The sequence below is a fragment of the Camelina sativa genome, chromosome 1 (genome assembly GCF_000633955.1).
Source record: "Camelina sativa cultivar DH55 chromosome 1, Cs, whole genome shotgun sequence".
Lineage (NCBI taxonomy): Eukaryota > Viridiplantae > Streptophyta > Magnoliopsida > Brassicales > Brassicaceae > Camelina > Camelina sativa.
This window is the reverse complement of record NC_025685.1, coordinates 10,462,640-10,482,275: the sequence shown is the minus strand read 5'-3', so window position 1 is coordinate 10,482,275 and position 19,636 is coordinate 10,462,640. Positions and strand designations below refer to the sequence as shown.

Genomic DNA, 19,636 nt, shown 5'->3' with positions numbered 1-19,636 from the left:
TCACCGCCCAGATACCGCCTAGCGTTTTCTTGAACATTGATAATTAATTGTTAAATATTTTCCAAAAAATAGAAATAACTCATAAATCCGTTATATTTACTAAAAACCTTCGGATTTGTGAACCATCATGATAATATCATACAAACTAAAAACCCTTGGTCGCATATGTTAAGCGAGTTTTGGGTTTTTTTGATAAGCCAAAATATAGATACTAATAAACCTGCGATACATTACAACAATTTTTTTTGGTTAAAACATAATTTATTACTTAAATGTTTAATTTAATTTATAATTTATTAGACAAAACAATTTAATATGATCAGCGGAAAACAACATTCCTACATGCTAAAGAGTCATATAATTTATATGATTATAATATATGATTTATTATATTTTGTGTTGGGAAAAAAAAAATCACCCAAACAGAATTGTAACCTCCGTCATTGTAAAAGTCATTTGTCTTTTTTTTTTTTCCTCCTCCTCCGCCTCCTCACTTCCTCCTCAGTAGCCTCAAAATTGGTACCTTAACCAATCTCCTCCTCTGATTTTGTCTCATCTCATCACGAAGACTGCTTAGTCCTCTGGTTCTAATTCTATTTAGGAAAGCGATTTCTTATGGGTTTTTCAGATTACCGACCAGAATTTCTTGGGTAAATTGTAAATTTATCTCTTTAAACATTTCGTAGGTTCTCTTCCATTCCTTGATTGATTTTGCATTCCTTTGTCAAAGTGGTGGTGCAGAATACAAAGTCAGTTTTATCTTTTCTTGAAGAAATCAATTTTTTTGGGTTTTCGTCGATTTGATCTGGTTTTTTTTTTTTTTTTTTTTTTTTTTTTTTTNACTTGATCGGTTTCGTATCGTCGATAACCTTCAATCTTTTTTATATCTTAAGATCTTGTGTTGAATTTCTCTCACCTCAAATCCCTAGCTGCCTATGTCACCGATGCTTCACCTTGTCAATTGATTCTCCACCGCCAAACCCATCGGATTCTATCTCGCGCGGCAATTGGGAGACCCAATTGGCTTCAATATTGCCACTGATTGATCAGCTGGGCTTCTTCTATCGTTGTCCCTCTCAATTTCATCTCCAGATCAGGTGATAGATTAGTTGCTATATATTTTTGGGACTCTTTGATTTAGATTCAAAAAAATAATTGAATAATTTTTTTAGCTTCTCAGAGTAGTTCACTAGCACAAGAGTCTATCAAGTGTGGGAGTTGATGTTTTCGTACTATAAGGTGAGTTTATAATGTTTCCAAACACCTTGTTGCATAGTGTTCTGAATGCCCCTTTGCATAGTGTTCTAAATAAAACGATCACCACTCATACGCCGCTGTTTTGGTGAATTGTGAGATTTTCTAAGTTACAGAAACAAAAATACACAGTTAGTTTTATACGTTTAAAAACTGTTGAAGGAAGAACTGAACGTACGTGTAAACGGTATTAATCTATTTGACCCACGAAGTTTACACATTTCAGTTTTAAAAATAAAACAAAACAAAAATCTGGTATAAGTTATTTCTTATAACGAAGAAAAAGTAACATGTTAGAATTAGGACCAGTGAAAACGTATCAATCCTATGTAAATGTTGAAAGAATAATTAGATTCTTAGATTAAGATGTAAATAAATCCTTACCAGTTGTTGATTGTTTGAAGAACTTGTAGTGGAGAATTCTGATTTATAGAATTATCAATTGCTCTAGATGGTTGTCTTTCACCTGCAAAATTATTAGAAGTAAAAATTAGAAAACTTGTTGATGTTCCACATATGAAATCAACAAACATTAGTAGCGCATCTATACTATATTTTTAGAGATTTAATGATTCATATAAATTATGTTTTGTGAATTGCTTCCATGTTTGGAGGAACTTGTAATTGTGATCTGTTTATAATAGAAGAACTCTATTAGAAAGCTAAAATCATAAAAACTTAAGGATTAGTTCAAAAACGAACAGAAATTACTTATATGAAATAAACAAACATTAGTAGCTCAACTATAATATATTTTTAGAGACTTACATATTCATATCTGGTATGTTTTGTTAATTGCTTCCATGACTGGAGGATCTTATAATTTTGATATGTAAGAACACTTTTAGAATGCTAAAATATAAAATTTAAAGATTAGTTCAAAACCAAACATAAACGACTTATAAGCATAGATTTTTGAACCCTGTAAAAATACATGCAAACACAAATTAGTTCCATATTAAGAAGAAACTTTTACAAATAGAAAAACGTAAGGATACTGAAAATCTACTTACTGTTAAAACCTTAGCATTGTTTATAAGTGATGATCTACTTACTTTTGAGTGATATTGCTTGTAGGAATGCAGAATCTTCACTTGGATGCACATGCACTCACTGGTTCGAAAAGCTTCACATCACCAAGGTTAGTGATTTGATTCGGAGCTGCTTATAACGTTTTATGAACTTTTAGGTTTTATGACTTTTTTATAAGCTAAAGAGAGTCGGTAGAAATTTTAGATTTGGTAAAATGAAATCTAAAATATTTATTTTCAAATTAAAATTTTAATCAAATATTCGTGGAATATGCTAAAATTTAAACGATGATAATATTTAATGAAGATCACGTTTGGATAGTATCCATATTGTTTTCGTACTATATGCATAAACTAATTATATATGGTAATATGATAAATATTGTCTAAAATAAATTCTTAACTTAAAAGTATCCATATTCCGTTGTTCTATATTTTGAAAGTTTTGAACGATGATTCGGAGATTATGGAGATGATAGAGTCTAATTTGTTGTTAGTTTTGGAAAGGTTTAAGTTTAGGGTTTTTAATATTCTTGATTTGGGATTTTAATATAATGATTAATGATTGATATTTTATTTAAAGACCGGTTAGTTGCTGTAAACGGCATTTTTCTAGTAATCAGATTTTTTGGGGTTTTAATGTCAAAGAGTGTTAATATGGTTGTTTCCTAATTTTCCGTAATACAATATTTATTATGATAAATTAGCATATTTTATCTTTCTAATTATTGTATTTACTAATTTTGCTCGCAGGTATAAGAGGAAAAATATGTTTGGATACACTTGTATCTTAAAGGTAATACCAAGTTTTTAAAGATCCGCGTGTTTTTGTTTAGTTAGTTTACCTTTTTGTCCTTGATTTGGTTTTTTTTTGTCTTCGTTTTCTGTTTTCGTGGGAGTATGTAATGGTTAAACTAGCAAGAGAAGAGAAGCCACCTGGTTAAACCGTTATTGCATATTACACAAAAACGACCAATCACCTATTTCAGGCTTTGATCATAAGATCTCAAAACCTGTGGCATATTCACAATTTTCTATTTCAAAACAATAAGAGAAGCCACCTTTGGGCTATGAATCAATGCATCGCCCAACATAGCCGTTTCTCAGGTGACTCCCATTGGAAACATCGGTTGATCGAGAAGTGGGTGCTCATAATGTTTTAAAAGGCTTTAATTTAACGAGGATGAGGCCCATTCAAATATTGTAGCCTAGGCATATCTAAAGTTTTTTTAATTTTTTTTTTTTACAAGTTTTTTAAATTTAAAATCGGTTAAAAAACTGATTTTCAAGCGTGATCGGTCAACAACTAACTAGACTGATTTGCTCAACCGTGGCGGGTGTATCCCGATCAACGACTAAGTGACCGTCTAGGTGGTTAGGCTGCCACGTTGTTAACAAGGAATACTCCTAAACAGAACTATACAATAATACACATTTAAGTTTGAAAGTCAATTGGGTAAAAGCCCAACCAAAGAAAAAATAAAACTAGTCTTCAAACAACAGTTCAGCTAGGAGGGTGGGTGTGGACAGCGGAGGCATTAACGTCATTCACTTGTTGCATTTTTCTTTTTCTTTTTTTCCTATAAGCTATATATATCTAATCAGTAGAAGTACTTTAGTTAAATTATGATCATTTAAGCAGTGGTTAACCATTTGGTCCATCCGTAGCCACACGTTCGTAATTCGTCATTTTGAAACTTATAGTTTAACTAACGCAATCGTCTAGACTCCCAACAAAATGCTTTAAACATAATAGACCATCGATCGTACCACCGTCCAAAGTAACTTCTCCTACATTTTCTTCAACAACGGGTCAAAAGACTCAAAAACTCTCGAAAAGATATTTTATAAAACTAGCCAAGGTTTGTAGTGACGCGTATACATGCATAAGTATGGTAATAATATATCCTACGTACCAACTATATAATAAATAAATAGAAAAATATCTGAATAATAAAACTCCCAAAAAAATAATGGTCACATACTTCGGGAAGATTGGACGGCTAAGGTCTCGTACCAACAGGCAACAATAGACATTAGCAGACAGAAAAATCTGAGGACAAAATTAGAAAATCAAAAAAGCTTCGGATTTTGAATCAATATGATCCACACAAGTGGACTTACGCATCAACACTGAATCAACTTGTGGACAACAACATCTCTTTTTCTCTATAACGTATCAAACACACAAAATATAATATTCTACGTCCGTCATTATTATATCAGTCCGTCTAATAAGTGTTCATAATTTTTGATATTACATACCACCCAAGTTATCTTATAATATTTAGTAGATGAATATCGTGGCGTTTGTCTAATTTAGTAGCGTGACCGTAGATATGAGATATTATTTGTAGATGTAGAAAGTTTTTCAAAAACTATATATTCTTGTCATTCACTATATTACCATCTTATTGCGATTTGTGAATGTGAATCTGGTCATATTTTTGAGCTATGTGCGTCAAATGCCGATCCCAACATTTTATTCTTACATCGCATATATGTGAATTATTTGTTTAAGGTAAAGTTATGGACTGTTTGGATTATTTTATTCAATTATGTCATTCTGCATTAGTATTGCTTTTGGCACTATGAATGTGGTTGTGAGCCGTTGATGGGGAAAAAAGAAATTAAACGGTTATATTAAAGGGAACCTCTGTTTTAAAAGATTAGAAGAATAAAAAGGCTTTTATTTCTCTTCTATATGTCATTTTTCCTTTTTTGTTCAAAGGCTTTATATATTATATATTTTGTATAATGTATTCTCATTGTTTTGTTGCTAAATAATAGATCGTTTTGGTCTTTCCCTTATGTTTGAGAGATTTCTAAGCATTCTTCCTTCAGACCATCTAAAAAACTCAAGATTTCAAGGTGGGAACATATGTTTTTGTATTTTTGCTTCACCTAAAATTTATTTTATTTTTGCCTCGGTCATAAAATATCATTTGTCAAAAAAAACGCCGTCAATTTGATTCATTATTTCCAAAATTTAACCGTATCAAAGCAAGATTAAAGGCATAAAAACAAACAGTTGAACAAGCATGGGAAATACCCACCGCACTATATGGTCCGTCTCTAATTAATAATCAACGTTTTGATTTGTTCGGATTAGTCTTTAATATCGAACATGTGGTGTGGAAGAATCTAAATAACATTAAATATCATTCAAGATATTTAATTTGTGATTATTATATACTTTACACTTATCTCTATCTTCACGTAAAAATTTTAGTAGTTTATAGAATTTAAGTTAACGAAATGTATAACTCCGTCGTCAGTACATGTGTACACGATGGCGACGGATATCATATGTTGCCTATGTTTCATATTTAAACGATAAAATATATTTTAGCAAGCTAATTTATGTTAACACTAAACATTTGTAATAGCTATCTTATTATTTTGATTAGAGAGATGTAATGATATATATTTCGAAAATGGATGAACTCTCACTACTTTGCCTAATGAAGGATTCAAACGAGTGGTCTTCAAATAATTATTTTATCTTCTCTTTTAAGAATTGTCGTATGTGTTAGTTAAGTTGTTTTCACAGTGGATTAATAAACTTACTATATATGAGATGCAACAAAGGGGACTTCACTTGTATGGTTCACATCCAAAGCTTTTTCAGGATGTATATTGTAGTACAATTTTAACCCAAAAAAAAAGGTAACATTTTTGTGGTGTATAATTCACACGCACACATCTAAATTTGAATACAAGCCATACCATAGTATACAAAAGCATGGTTTACGAATAATGTGATGTTAACTACAAAACCGAACATTGTGATGTTAAAATGCTTTTTGAGTACTAACTTATATATATACATACTTTAAATCCTTACTCTCCATTGGTAACTTTTTTAACAAGTTTGTTAGAAATATTATAATCACCAAAAATACAAATTTACTTACTAAAACTTTTTAAAGATTTTGTAAAATTTATCCCTCCAATGGTAAGTTTCTTAACAAGTTTCTTAGCATTACATTTAAAAAAAACAGAACTTGTTTTACAAGCAAAACAGAATTTGAAAGGCGAAATGGACAGAAGTGAGGCTTTCCCCTTCTGTTTGTGAATGGGATCGTCCTCCTAATGTGAATGAGAAGAGCATTGTTTGCCTTCTCTTGGGACATAAACGAACCTGCACGTATATAGATGTGGACTCATATATAAATTGATGAAACCAAACTTTCAATTTCTCTAATAAACACAATTCGCTGCAAACTAAAAAAGACACCGAAACAAAAACATAACACAGACTTAAAAGAAGAACTCAAACCAAACTCAAACTGAAACAAGAACACAACACAAACTAAAACAAGAACATATTCATTCAAGAACACACAAACATACAACCGATCTTGTCAAAGTACAAAAACTGAAAGAAACAACATACTATAGTGACTCTAAACTGATTAGTGTGACAACATGTCATTAATTAACTTGTCCTTTAGAGCCTTTTCTGTTTCACTTAGTGTTTCTGTTTTTGAAATTAGGTTTTCAAGCATAGTATGCTTGGTTTTCTTCTCATGCATAGCAAAAGCCTTCTTTTGCAAAGCAAAATCCTTTTATCTCATACATCCTTTGGAGCTCCAACATCTGAAATTCCAAGAGAGCCTTCTGTTCATCGCAAGTGTTTGTTGTGCTTGTTGTGTTGTTTTTTTTTTTTCCTTTTCCCTTTGCAGCCTTAACACCAGGAGAACGACTAAGCGATTCATCCTCTCCATGAGTTTTCCCTTTGGAGCTTGTATCTTGTGCAGAACCGTCGTTGCACTTCCTTCTTTTTGTCCCTGCAGTACCTTTAGTCAAAGATGCAATCCATTTCTGATCATGTCGAAACTCTCTCCAAGCATGCTCAAGGGTGAACTTTATCTTGTAATCATTAGAGAAGATTTGGTATGCCAATTTCATGACATCATCCTCATTCTGGCCAGAAGCTCTCTGTCTTGTTGGAGCCTCATAGCTTCCTACAAACTTGCAAACGTGTTCATTGATCTTCTGCCACCTTTGCTTACAGTGAGTAGATTCTCTTTTGTCTGCACCAGCTAGCTTAAGACTTGCAGCATAATAAGCTGCAATGTGCGCCCAAAAACGACCACCTTTTTGATCATTTGCAGTTATAGCATCCTTACTAGTATTGAGCGAAGCGCTGATCTTGTGCTCTCATACATTGGATTCTCATCTTCTCACCTTTAAGATCAAATTTGATATCATTTGTGGGGTTAATAATCCAAAAAGTCAAAACAAAAATAATACTACAAGAATCGAACAAATAAACCAGATTTATGCATCAATCAATCCACAACAACATCGAGCAAAAAAATCCTACAAAATTTACAGAGGAACCCCTAAAAATAAAAACTCCTTAGCTAAGGATTGATTCTACGCTTAATTAACATTTTTGATTTTTTTTTTTTTTTGCTTTATACCCTAAGAAATTTATTAACATCTCCCCAATGGAGATGACCTAAATCAATCACACGCAATGTATAGCACTTCTAATAAATTAATAATAATCCAACCATTTAAAATTAACAGTATTATTTGGAATTCGTGGGGTAGCTTTCACTAATTAAAAAAAAATCAAAAAAATCTTTAAATGTGAACCATACAAGATAAGTGAAGTCCTTTTGCTTCTTGTGATAGTAAGCTAATATAATTAAATAAACGTTGACTGATTAACCACCACACAATGGCCCCCAAAGACAACTAATAACACAGATATTGATACCACCCCTAAATTCTAGCCGTTTCTTATGCTTTACCCCCTTATCCTCCACTAATCTCACTTGTACTATCTTTAATTTTTCTTCTTACATCTTTTTTGATAAAATTTTCTCACAATTCTTAAACATAAGAACAGATGGTGCACAAAAATAACAGCAGATTTTTGGTCAGACTATTTTTTTTTAATATAATGTTAAATTAGATTCAAAGAAAAATAACCTTGGTATGCATAATTTATTTGATTGCAAAAGCTAAATGATTAAAAAGAAAAAAAAAATCGTAAATCACAGTCTAGTGTTCAGCTATAACCCATAGTAGTAAGCCTTTGTCATAAAGTCTGTCTCCCATCTAATTCTAGAACCTTAAATATAATGCAAATGCCTCAAATTGTATATTGTTTACCTTGGAAAAAGAAAAAACTGAGATAACTACACGATTAGCTATGTTTTGGCTTTGGAAATCATAATAGATTGATGGTTAGTCAACTTTTTTGTACCTTTCGGTGCTTCTATTTAAATTTATAAATCCTCAATAACTTGGTTTTTCTCGTACATCGTAATCATTTTACAGACATTACAATATAATACTACAAACTAACATCATATCAATGATTCATATTGAAGTGGTGGGTGATGAGAGAGTACATGAGTTTTGTTTCGAAACTTGAATATGCATGATGCATCCAAAAAAAATATGAGGACGATAAAATTGCTTGGAGGAGAAACGTTTTCATCATGACTATGTTACCCCTATTAAGGGCATTTACGTCAAAATAAAAGGGCAATATTCATCCACGTGTACAACAAACAACAACAACACCACATTACAAACCATTTAATCCCCTATATAAAATGTGCAACGTTTCTCCTACTTACAAATCTTTCCTTCCACAACCACAAGAACAAACAAGAGAGAGAGAGAGAAAGAGCAAAGGTTGAGAAAAAAATGTGTAGAGGTTTGAATGAAGAAGAGAGCAGAAGAAGAAGCGACGGAGGAGGAGGAGGTTGCCGGAATCTATGCACGACACCGAGTGTTCCGGTTAGGTGTGAGCTTTGTAGCGGAGACGCCTACGTGTTCTGTGAGGCTGACTCGGCGTTTCTTTGTAGGAAATGTGACCGGTGGGTTCACGGAGCGAATTTTCTAGCTTGGAGACACGTGAGGCGCGTGCTATGTACTTCTTGTCAGAAACTCACGCGCCGGTGCCTTGTCGGAGATCACGACATCCACGTTGTTTTAACGTCGGCGACGACAACCCTGGAGGATAATAGAAGTGAACAAGTTAGTAGCAATCATGATGAGGTTCCGTTTGTGTTTCTCTAATTTTTAGTTTTTTTTTTTTGGTGTAAGATATAAATATTCCTAGGGTTTTAATGCAATTTTCTATAAGAAAAAGTCTCGGAAATTTATAATTTATGAAGCTTAGAATTTTATGAAAAATGGGTATTGGCTAAAAATAGCAACAAAAAAAATCTGCAATAGAAAGGAAAGAAAGAAGGATCGTTAGTTATTGAGTTTATTCTTCGAATCTTTTGTTATTTCTGTATGCAAGTGTTTGTAACCAAAAATAACAAAACTGTTCCATACAAAATTGCTGCAAAAAAAAATAATTATAATAATCAGAGCGGCATATGGAATCACTTGTTAGAATTAAGGAAGGATATATATATATATACAAGAACTATAATAACTAAACTTTTTTGCAAGGGAAACATCTTCTTAATACAATGATAGAAATTGGTGTTATGGCTTCTTTGATCAGCCTTCAGGCTAACTCACTAATCAAGTAATTTTAGGAAAGATTGGACAAAGATGATGCGATTAAGAACTAGTTTCCCTTATAGCCTTGAAGCACGGTAAGCGCGTGCTATGTATACAGCCTTTATACAGACAAAAGAATGAAGCAGGTTGTAATCACTGCTACTTTATTCATGAAAAAAATCATCTGGGGAACTTATTTGTAAAATATGAACTAGGACTTTTCCTATTATTAAAGGGCAAAAAAAAATCCCATAAACGGGTAAAAGATTCAAAAAAACAGAAGAGATTTGTTATTTACGATATATTAACCATCTTCGTTCTGTTTCTTCTCCAACGTTCCCATGCCTCAACATGTTGATTTCTTCGATTAATAAAACTGTACACAATAAGACAAAATGTTACATTACTTTACCGACAAGAAACTGTTTTTACCAACCTTATCATCATCATGATGAAGCATGATTTGCTCTGTTTGAGGAAAGAAGTAGCAACTTTACATTTCTATTTTTGTATAGTATTCATTTGGTTATTAGACGGGAGATGATGGGTCATAGTCATAATTGTCGCCAGCTTTCACAAATCTTCCTTTCACTCTTTTTCTCGTGTCAGCTCTAGCTTTGCGAGATGCATATCGAATCTGTTTCCCAAAACTACAATTCAAAACAAATATATAAAACATGATTTAAAAAACATCCTATCTAATTAAGTTTGGTATGAACTCTGTTTTTGTAACCATTTTTTAATAAATGAATAAAACTTACGTGCGCTTTAATCTCTTCTCCTTGTATCTTAACTTAGCCTGGTTTCTTGCTTGTGGACAACGAAGTTCAAGATTTGATTCCCATGGCGCTTCAGTCATTATAAACCCTGGATTCATCCCACAATCCTGGTAATCCGCTGCGCTGGTTTCACCTGTGACGTTGGAGATGGTAAGAGACATGGTCGGATGGATTTGTCCGAACAAGACAGGTGATGGAGGAAGAGGAAGTCCAGTAGTGTTGATGTTCATTTGAAACGGACCTGTCTGATAGCTCGTGTAATCTTGTTGTCCTGGTGATGTTGTCTGAAAACAGAATATAACTCAATTTTCATAAGAAAGTTTTCTTGAGGTATTCGAAACTCCAACAACAAAATGCTAAAGAGACCTCTAAAGCCTTGTCTATAGTAGTAAAGTTTGAGGCGGTAAGGGATGTGTTATCCTTGTCGATCAATAAGCAATTTGGTACCGTATGGTCTGGTTCAATGTGTTCTTCTGATGAGCATCCGATGATATCATCTCCAACGTCAAAGTTTAACGGCGCATTATCCAGGTTTAGATCTTCGCATAGATCTTCTTCAAGTTTAAGAAACAAATCAGGACATCCCTGGAAACACACACACATAAATGAGAACTGCATTGTCCATCAAGAACCTATAAAACGAGTTCAATTCCTCTATATAGTACCTTAGATTCCATGCAAAAGAAAGATGACTGATCACTGAGATTCTCAGTGTAACTGATGTTGTGTGGCACCATGGAATAAGAGGAAGCGATCAAACCATCTAATTCGTTGAATTTCGCCATTCCAAACACGTCATTGTTGGGGCCATTCAAGGGAAAAGAACCAACGAAAGGACTAACCAAACCAGACACAGAAGGTTCAAGAATTGAAGACCACATTCTGACAAAATCTGTCGGAGAAGGACAACCAGAGAAAGGGTTCAAGGTCTGAAGTTTAGGTCCTAACGCGGAGCAGTTGCTTGCATGCCAGTGACATCCTTGGCAGTACGAAACCTTATCGTCAAGACAGCGAATCACGGCTGGCTGTGAGTAGCATTTCTGGCAGATCAAAGAGCGTGTGTGCCTGTGAGACAGAGGATTCGCAGAGTGTATGTGGACGTCGCAGTTTAGGCATAGTTTAGCCAAATCGGATTTGCAGTAAATCACTGCTTGTGCGGTTGCACAGTGGTCACACTTTGGCTCCATACTTAGAGACATGATGATTGATGAACAAAATAATTTTTTTAAATTAAGGAAAATGTATAGAGAATCAGACGTTTATTTTTTTTTTGGTATTTACCGATCAGCAAACACACGTAAGATCCTGCACGTACGATAAAGATTATTCATGAAACATTTCAGAGCTAGCTCAGAATTAAATCTTGGAAAAAAAATGATCAATTTGGGATTTTAGGTCGTAGCAATATGGATGCATGATGGGGTTTTGTGTTTTAAATTTAACAATAAATGTCGTATAATAATTTGTTACGTTTCAAAGATAAGCACATGTAAAGTTGTGTGTGTGTTTTTGTAGTTAGATGTGAATTGTAATAATTGTTACGCTTTTGATAGCCTCTTTGGAGGAAGAAGCACTCACTTGATTGGTAAACCGAGATCGATTAGTCCGATTCACAACCTTGGTAAAAATGTAGAAAAACTCGAAAGCCGATAAGGGAAGATTACAAAAAGAAACAGATTACAATCTATGAACAATTTTTTTTTTACGAATCGAATGAGAATGCAAATAACGAAGGAGAGTTGTTACAGTGGTGTGCGAATCACGTAGAAGAAGGTGTGTGTGAGAGAAGAAAGAGAGGTAGGGTTGATCTGTATTTATACCTAGTGAAAACGTGTGCTCACGCGGTGGAAAAATCCACGTGGTGTAGTAACGAGCCGTCATGTGAATTTTATATGAAGGCATGCATATTTATTATAATTCGATCGTCGTCATTCGTCAAGGCTTATCCGATTTTTTCTTTGCTCGATAGATTTTGTTCTCTCTGTGGCAAACCTTAAAACTCGTTCTTTCGGGTCGATACTATTATTAATTACTATAATTAGTTACTCGTGTGATATCTAAGAAATTTCTTGATATCGTTTTAAACGCGTAACTAATGCTTTATTACATGTCTTAATTACTTAATATTAAGGCACGTTTTTATTTATTTAAATCATCGGTATTAGATAGTTAGGGTACATTTTCTTAACTAGTTTGAAAGATACTATCAATTGTTCTGAGTTGTAACTTGTAAGATGCCTTTTGGTATCCCTAAGGACCCTAACATTTGATATGTATTGATGTAGTTGTGACATGTGAGTTAATGAATTCGGCCATATCAACATCTATATTATTATTGATCTAAACAGTTTAACACATGTTTTAATTATTGATATAAGTGATGGGTTAACTGCACTCACACCCACTTTGGGTTTAACTTGTTGCATCCACACCCACTTTACAAACTTGGTATACTTTGTTAAGTTTTTAGCTTAGATGTCATTGTTAGTTGGACAATTTTGCCCCTCTCCTCTTTCTCTCTACATTTTCTCTATTTTTCTCTTTTTAGTTATTAACACTTTAAATAGTCATCATAAAACAAATTATATATATAACATGTTATGATTATATATTTTTTACATTTTAAGATACATATTGCTATATTTTTTACAAATAATGTATCTACAATATTGTATCCACAAATAGTTATCCATGTGGACAAATATCGTATCCACAAATTGCACTATAACCCCATATGTTTCGATATGGATATGTTGTCATAGTCACCTGAATTGATGTGTATTACTTCTATTCTGTATGAAGAAACACAAGTAACTATCTATTAACAATACTGCAATTGACTATCCACTTATCATTGAACAAATGTTCAACGACAAATGGATACGATATTTGTCCACATGGATAACAATTTGTGGATACAATATTTGTGGATACATTATTTGTCAAACTTATCCAAATAGATAACCCAGATCGAATTTCATATAATCTAAAGTGATAAGGAAAAAGATCTAAAGATTTCACCTTCTCTAGATTTCCACCATTATTGGAATGGTTTTTAAAAACTTTAGAAAAGGAATGTGAGAGAGAAAGAGAGAGAAACATAAATAAGTTTTTCTCTTTCAATGGATGAGCAAAAGCAAAACAATGAAGAAGAAGATGTATTGTTTGGTTGAATAATTGAGAGAGAGATAGAGAGAGATAGAAAGAGAGAAAAAATAGAAGGTGTTATAAGGAGCGAAGGATAATATGTAATTAAACTTGAGAAAAGTATATGAGTAATAAAAAGTGGATGTGAGTGTTAATACTTTTGGAGAAAGTGAGTATGAGTGCAAAATTCCCTTGATATAATCAGCCATGTATGGTAACTATTAATATATTTTCCTAACTAGTTTGAAGGATTCTATAGGTGACTCTTGAATAGAGAAAATTGTTTTTTTTTAAATAGAATTTCTAACTTTTGATCAAGCCGTCCTGGAATTTTGGGATCCCAACCCTTAAAGAAATCACAATCTATTTCATAAGAAGTTGATTTTAAAAGAAGAATTGTGAAATCTGAACTAGCTAGTGATCTTATTACATAATTAATCCTCAAAGACCTAACTATTTAACGTATGCCTTTTTTTACATAATTAATCCTCAGTAACGCGTATGCCTTTTTCAAATATGTAGGTATCTAACATTAGTATATATCTAATCTATATTTAGTGTTTACGTCAAGATAATAATAGGATTATAAAATACTTTTTCAAAAAAAAAAAAAATAGGATTATAATGCCAGTATCTATAATACAGTTTGTGTACTTCCCCAACGAGAAAATTATGGACGAAGACTCGCAAAATCTTTTGGTAAAAAAAAGAAAGAATATGAATAGGAATATCGAATGTGAATCTGTTATTTGTTTGCGAAAATAAAGCTATTTGTTTTACAACATATTTAATAATTTCTCAAGGTGTATACAAAAATCATCAGAATCCTATCTTCTCGCGAAGAGACACGTGTCAAACCAAACTCACAAGCTGGTCCAAAGTCAGACGAAACATGATAATTTCCCCACGTAACATCTTAAGCTCATCGTATCTCCACCACCCAATCAAGAAGACATACCCAAAACGAACGATACAAAATATGGCCCATTAACGAAATAATTAAAGGCGAACCCATGTTAACCGCAGCCGGAGACGATGAACTTGACCCGGTCGTGGGACCAGAGCCGCCAACGGAAGCAGCCACTCCAAGAGTGCTGACTATAATCTCCCACGTGATGGAGAAGCTCGTGGCACGGAACGAGTGGTTAGCTAAGCAAACGAAGGGATTCGGGAAGAGCTTGGAGGCGTTTCATGGCGTGAGAGCACCGAGCATAACTATAGCAAAGTACCTTGAGAGGATATATAAGTACACAAAATGTAGCCCGTCGTGTTTCGTTGTCGGGTATGTGTACATAGACCGGTTGGCTCATAAGTATCCTGGTTCTTTGGTTGTATCCTTGAATGTTCATAGACTCCTCGTCACTTGTGTCATGATTGCTTCCAAGATACTAGACGACGTGTAAGTCATTAACCCTTTCTTGATTTTTTTGTAGTTGTAGGTCTTAATTAATTTACAAAATTGTAAAGATACATTTCATATCTAACCAACATAAACTAATGACAAACTTTGTTACCTAGGTTAAGTGCCACTTTTAACTACCTAATTTCATCTTCACAGGCATTACAACAATGAGTTCTATGCTCGGGTTGGAGGCGTGACCAATGCGGACTTAAACAAAATGGAGTTGGAGCTTCTCTTCCTCCTTGACTTCAGAGTGACAGTGAGTTTTAGAGTTTTTGAAAGCTATTGTTTCCACCTCGAAAAAGAGATGCTACTAAACAGCGATGCTTCTTCCCTCAAAGATAGCAGACCAATGCAAGACAGTCTCTCCCCTACATCATCTTTATCAACTTTATATGTTTGATATATGTATACAAACTTTTTTATATATCTTTTAACTGAACACGTCTGGTTGTCGGAAAAAGTTTACCAACTGGATTACAGATTTATATTTTTCATTTTTAAAAGAAAACGTTTCAAATTCGTGCTACGAAACCTAATCTGTACAACACATTGATGTATACTACACCAGGACTAAGATTCATAATGTAAAACGCTTAAATTTGAATAGTTTGTAAAATTTCAACTAAAGGAAACAAGCTTTTTCTTCACTTTTCACATATGGTTTTCGTTCTACATATTCATGTCTTTGCTACATTCTATTCACGTATAAAGCTATACTACTTGATGGCTTAAGTATCAATCAACAACAAATCGAAACCCAATTCTAGTTTCCTAATTTCCTTACTCCTCAGATTGCCTCTTTGGTTCATCGTGTGAAACAAACTTCAAAAAATTCAAATCACAAGAAAACAAAAACGCATCGTTTCGTTCCTTTTAACGCTAGATGATCAAATCCATCGCACCCTACGTTACAAACCATGGTCTCACATTCCTATCTACCGCCACGTGTAAACACATACACGTGTCATTACAGTTTTGACTTAGCCTAGTTGTGTTGTGTTCTTCTTCTTTCTCCTATGCTCGTCGAGAACAGTGCCTCCTTTCGTTTCTTCTGCGATATCTAAAAAAGCTTCAAGCTTTAATAAGAATCAAATCTCATAGTTTCGGATTCTCGTGTTCAAAACGACGACGTATTTTTGCTAATCTGGCGTTTTGAAGGAAACGTGAGAGACTACTACTAATGGCGGAATCGTCGTCGCCGTCGCCTACTGAAGAGATCGTTCGGTTGATTAAGCGTTTAAGCGCTTACGTTGCTTTCAAAATGTCAAGCCTTTTCTCAACTACATCGATTCGAAATCTGGTTTTTTAATTTCTCGATCCCTCTCTCTCTCTCTCTCATTTACTCTGTTTCTGTATCGGATCTGGGTTTGGGAATTGAATCCAATTTCGACTCTGATTAGTTGAATTAGGGAAGTGATTGTTCAATTGAATCTTCAAAATTGATTAAACTGAGTGATTTAGCTGATTGGGTAGAAGAAAGTATCCAACTTTGGAGTTAATTGGCAATTGGGTATGGTTGGAGTTGAAAAAAGTATCGAACTTTTGAATTTGTTATGTAAGTTGATATGTTATCATTGTTGATGTTTTTTTTGTGTGTGATTAGGATTCAAGATCGATTGGTGCGATTGTGGGGCTTGCGATTGCAGTGATATTTACATGGAGGGCGATAAGAACGCCAGGGGAACAACGGCAAAGAAGGCAGCCTAAGCGGAGGATGCAATCTGCGGAAACGTCTAGTGCTGCTGCTGCTCAGTCGAATCTAGGTTCGGTACCTCCTGAAGTTACTTCGCCTCATGAGGATGATAATGCGGTGCAAGATGTTGTTGATCAGTTCTTTCAACCTGTTAAAGTATCAATTCTTTTTTTTATCTACACAGTTCGGAAATATTGTGTTTACACTTTTACAGTATTGTTTACTTTGTTCTGTGTTAATTTAGAATTCATGGTTTGTTTTTGCAGCCTACTTTGGGGCAAATAGTTAGGCAGAAGCTTAGTGAAGGAAGGAAGGTAATTTGCATTTCAGCATTGATAGAATTTATCTTCTGATGATGTAATTTCTCGGAGTTGCGGATAGGCTTTGACGATGTTTTAGCACCGTATTATTGAAGCACTAGGTCAGGTTCATTATTGTGTTGAGGTTCACCCTTTTCTAATATGTATTTGTAGGTTACATGCCGTCTTCTTGGAGTAATTCTTGAGGAAACAAGTCCAGAAGAACTCCAAGTAATGATGTTTCCGTTTTTTTGACATTCGTTTTCATATTGCATTATGCGTCTGTTCTGTATCTGACTCAAACGCAATTTTTTGCAGAAACAAGCAACCGTGAGGTCATCTGTTTTGGAAGTTCTCCTAGAGATTACAAAGTTTAGTGATTTATATCTCATGGAAAGAGTTCTTGACGATGAAAGCGAAGTGAGCAGTAACTTCTTTTTCAGTCAATGTTCCCTCTTATTCGTGTTCTTTTGTTGGTCTTCGTGTTGGTAGCATGTCATAGCATACTGATTGTGGTTATCACTAAACATGGTTTGCTTAAACTTAGGGAAATGGGTCATAACATGGATATTTGTGTAGATAAGAATTGAGAAATGGATACTGTTTGATTAGAAGGATTCTTAATCACATGTCTTTTACATTATGAGAGGAAGGGAGCTGAGCTCACTGGTGCAACTAAATGCTCAAGACGTTTGTGCTTTTTAGTAATATTTTCCGGTTGGAACAAGTGGTTTTATCATCAGTATTTTCTGAAACTCACATTTTGAGCTCTATTATGCAGGCCAAAGTTCTAGAGGCTTTAGAAAGTGCAGGCGTTTTCACATCTGGTGGTTTGGTCAAAGAAAAGGTATTCAATTCAGCCTTTCTTCGACAGTCTTGTTTGTATCAAAGCATGGTTTATCAAAATTTATCTGTCCTCAACCATGCAAACACTAGTGGAATTGGTTTTGACAAAGTGCCAAGAATAACAATTCTGTAAACATGAAACTGCAGGTCCTCTTTTGTAGTACAGAGATCGGAAGAACTTCATTTGTCAGACAGCTAGAACCTGACTGGCATATCGATACAAACCCAGAAATCAGCACACAACTAGCTGTAAAGTCTTTTGCTTGTTTACTCATTTTTACATTCTCATGTTGCTTCTTTAGTTGACTGATATATATCTCTCTTAATTTCAGAGGTTCATCAAATATCAGCTTCATGTCGCTGCACTGAAACCAGAGCGAATAGCTCCGAATGTGTTCACCTCGCAGTCGATAGAACAGTTCTTTGGATGCGTTTGATGTCAAAGGAAAAGAGAGGTGAAAGATATACGTTGTCTTGAGTCCTGACTTCAGCATCACCGATCGACTGTGTCTCTTAGGCTGAAACTTGTTTTTTTTTTTTTTACTTCTTTTATTGTGTCTAAATTAAAAATTTGACATATTTGCGAGTTAGATATTACTGAGTGCCTCTGTGAAAGTATCCATCCAAGTTTGTAATTTTTGTATTAGCAACTTAGCTCACGTCTCTTAAACAAAAAGTCGCGTTATTTGACAAGTGTTTTATGATTATTTCTACACAAATATTGCTTGAAGACAGTAACACATTTTCTTGGCTTTGATTCTTTTGGATTTTAATTTTTTATTATTAAGTAAAACTTCATATAATTGATATGTGAAAAAAGTGGATTTGTGGGTATTAAGAAAAGGCAGAACCAAAGACTACATATATCCGTGTCATACGAACAAGTGGGTAAGAAGACGTGATCCTTTATGTTAGAAGACGCGTATGTGTGTGCATACAACAACAACATCATAGTGCATTTCTAATGAAAAAGTTTATTGAAATTTGAGTCGGTGGTTAGTCCAATTGACAAAATTGCTATTACAAACAAACTTATAAAACACGAAATTTCTAATTTGAAAGGTTGTGGTCCTAATCAAAAATACACATAAAAAGATACAATGTATCAAAGAATTTAGTGGAAGAGCAACATAGACATGAGTAGACATACAACTTCATGCTTTTGTTTGTGACTTGACGCAATACATCTACGAAATTTTTTGGCTTATAAATAAACAGACGCATAGGTTCACAACCTTACATCAATCATCATCACCTTTCTATTCTATCGTTCTCTCAATTCTTAAAATCTTTTTCATCAAATTGCTTCCAGAGAAAGATAAAAAATTGTCGACGAAGATGATCATGTTGAAGAGCTCCGATGGTATCACGTTTGAGATCGAAGAAGCTGCCGCAAAGCGAAGCCAGTACCTAGCTCATATGATTGAAGACGATTGCAACAACAATATCCCGGTTCTAAACGTGAAAGGCAAGATTCTTGCTGCGAATCACCTATGCATCGATAGCCTTATTGACCTAGCGTGCCAAGCTGTTGCGGATATGATCAAAGACAAAACTCCATACCAGATTCGTAAAGACTTCAACATTAAGGGGGATTACACATCGGCAGAAGAAAATGATATCATTGAGAAGAATAAATGGGCTTTTCAATGAGAAGCGGATTATCAAAAAACAAACTATAAGCAGCGTTCTAT

The 19,636-nt window shown here is 34.1% G+C and overlaps 6 protein-coding genes and 1 long non-coding RNA gene across 7 annotated transcripts; 5 read left to right on the top strand and 2 right to left on the bottom strand.

The window, feature by feature from the left end:
- Positions 413 to 3,268, top strand: LOC104787011. Its single transcript, XR_767756.2, has 4 exons — positions 413 to 1,097; positions 1,173 to 1,239; positions 2,332 to 2,395; positions 3,039 to 3,268. It is a non-coding gene; the product is annotated as an uncharacterized LOC104787011 (long non-coding RNA).
- Positions 6,816 to 7,470, bottom strand: LOC104706306 (glutathione S-transferase T2-like). Its single transcript, XM_010422487.1, has 2 exons — positions 7,458 to 7,470; positions 6,816 to 7,387 (listed from the first exon to the last, which is right to left on the bottom strand). Exons 1-2 carry the CDS (start codon positions 7,468 to 7,470, stop codon positions 6,816 to 6,818), a joined length of 585 nt encoding a protein of 194 aa, XP_010420789.1.
- Positions 8,732 to 9,458, top strand: LOC104786979 (B-box domain protein 31-like). The gene has a single exon (XM_010512470.2). The coding sequence runs from the start codon at positions 8,961 to 8,963 to the stop codon at positions 9,333 to 9,335; it is 375 nt and encodes a 124-aa protein (XP_010510772.1). The 5' UTR covers positions 8,732 to 8,960; the 3' UTR covers positions 9,336 to 9,458.
- LOC104786991 (zinc finger protein CONSTANS-LIKE 12-like) lies at positions 9,677 to 11,848 on the bottom strand. Its single transcript, XM_019227407.1, has 5 exons — positions 11,218 to 11,848; positions 10,919 to 11,137; positions 10,535 to 10,836; positions 10,271 to 10,423; positions 9,677 to 10,149 (listed from the first exon to the last, which is right to left on the bottom strand). The coding sequence occupies exons 1-4, from the start codon at positions 11,749 to 11,751 to the stop codon at positions 10,303 to 10,305; spliced, it is 1,176 nt and encodes a 391-aa protein (XP_019082952.1). The 5' UTR covers positions 11,752 to 11,848; the 3' UTR covers positions 9,677 to 10,149; positions 10,271 to 10,302.
- LOC104786970 (cyclin-U1-1) lies at positions 14,619 to 15,587 on the top strand. Its single transcript, XM_010512458.2, has 2 exons — positions 14,619 to 15,098; positions 15,258 to 15,587. Exons 1-2 carry the CDS (start codon positions 14,713 to 14,715, stop codon positions 15,502 to 15,504), a joined length of 633 nt encoding a protein of 210 aa, XP_010510760.1. The 5' UTR covers positions 14,619 to 14,712; the 3' UTR covers positions 15,505 to 15,587.
- On the top strand, positions 16,110 to 18,684 carry LOC104786962 (peroxisome biogenesis protein 22). The gene is made up of 8 exons (XM_010512446.2): positions 16,110 to 16,404; positions 16,708 to 16,953; positions 17,064 to 17,111; positions 17,271 to 17,327; positions 17,415 to 17,516; positions 17,878 to 17,943; positions 18,090 to 18,191; positions 18,275 to 18,684. Exons 1-8 carry the CDS (start codon positions 16,285 to 16,287, stop codon positions 18,377 to 18,379), a joined length of 846 nt encoding a protein of 281 aa, XP_010510748.1. The 5' UTR covers positions 16,110 to 16,284; the 3' UTR covers positions 18,380 to 18,684.
- LOC104706297 (SKP1-like protein 1B) lies at positions 19,281 to 19,595 on the top strand. Its single transcript, XM_010422475.1, has one exon. It carries the CDS (start codon positions 19,281 to 19,283, stop codon positions 19,593 to 19,595), a length of 315 nt encoding a protein of 104 aa, XP_010420777.1.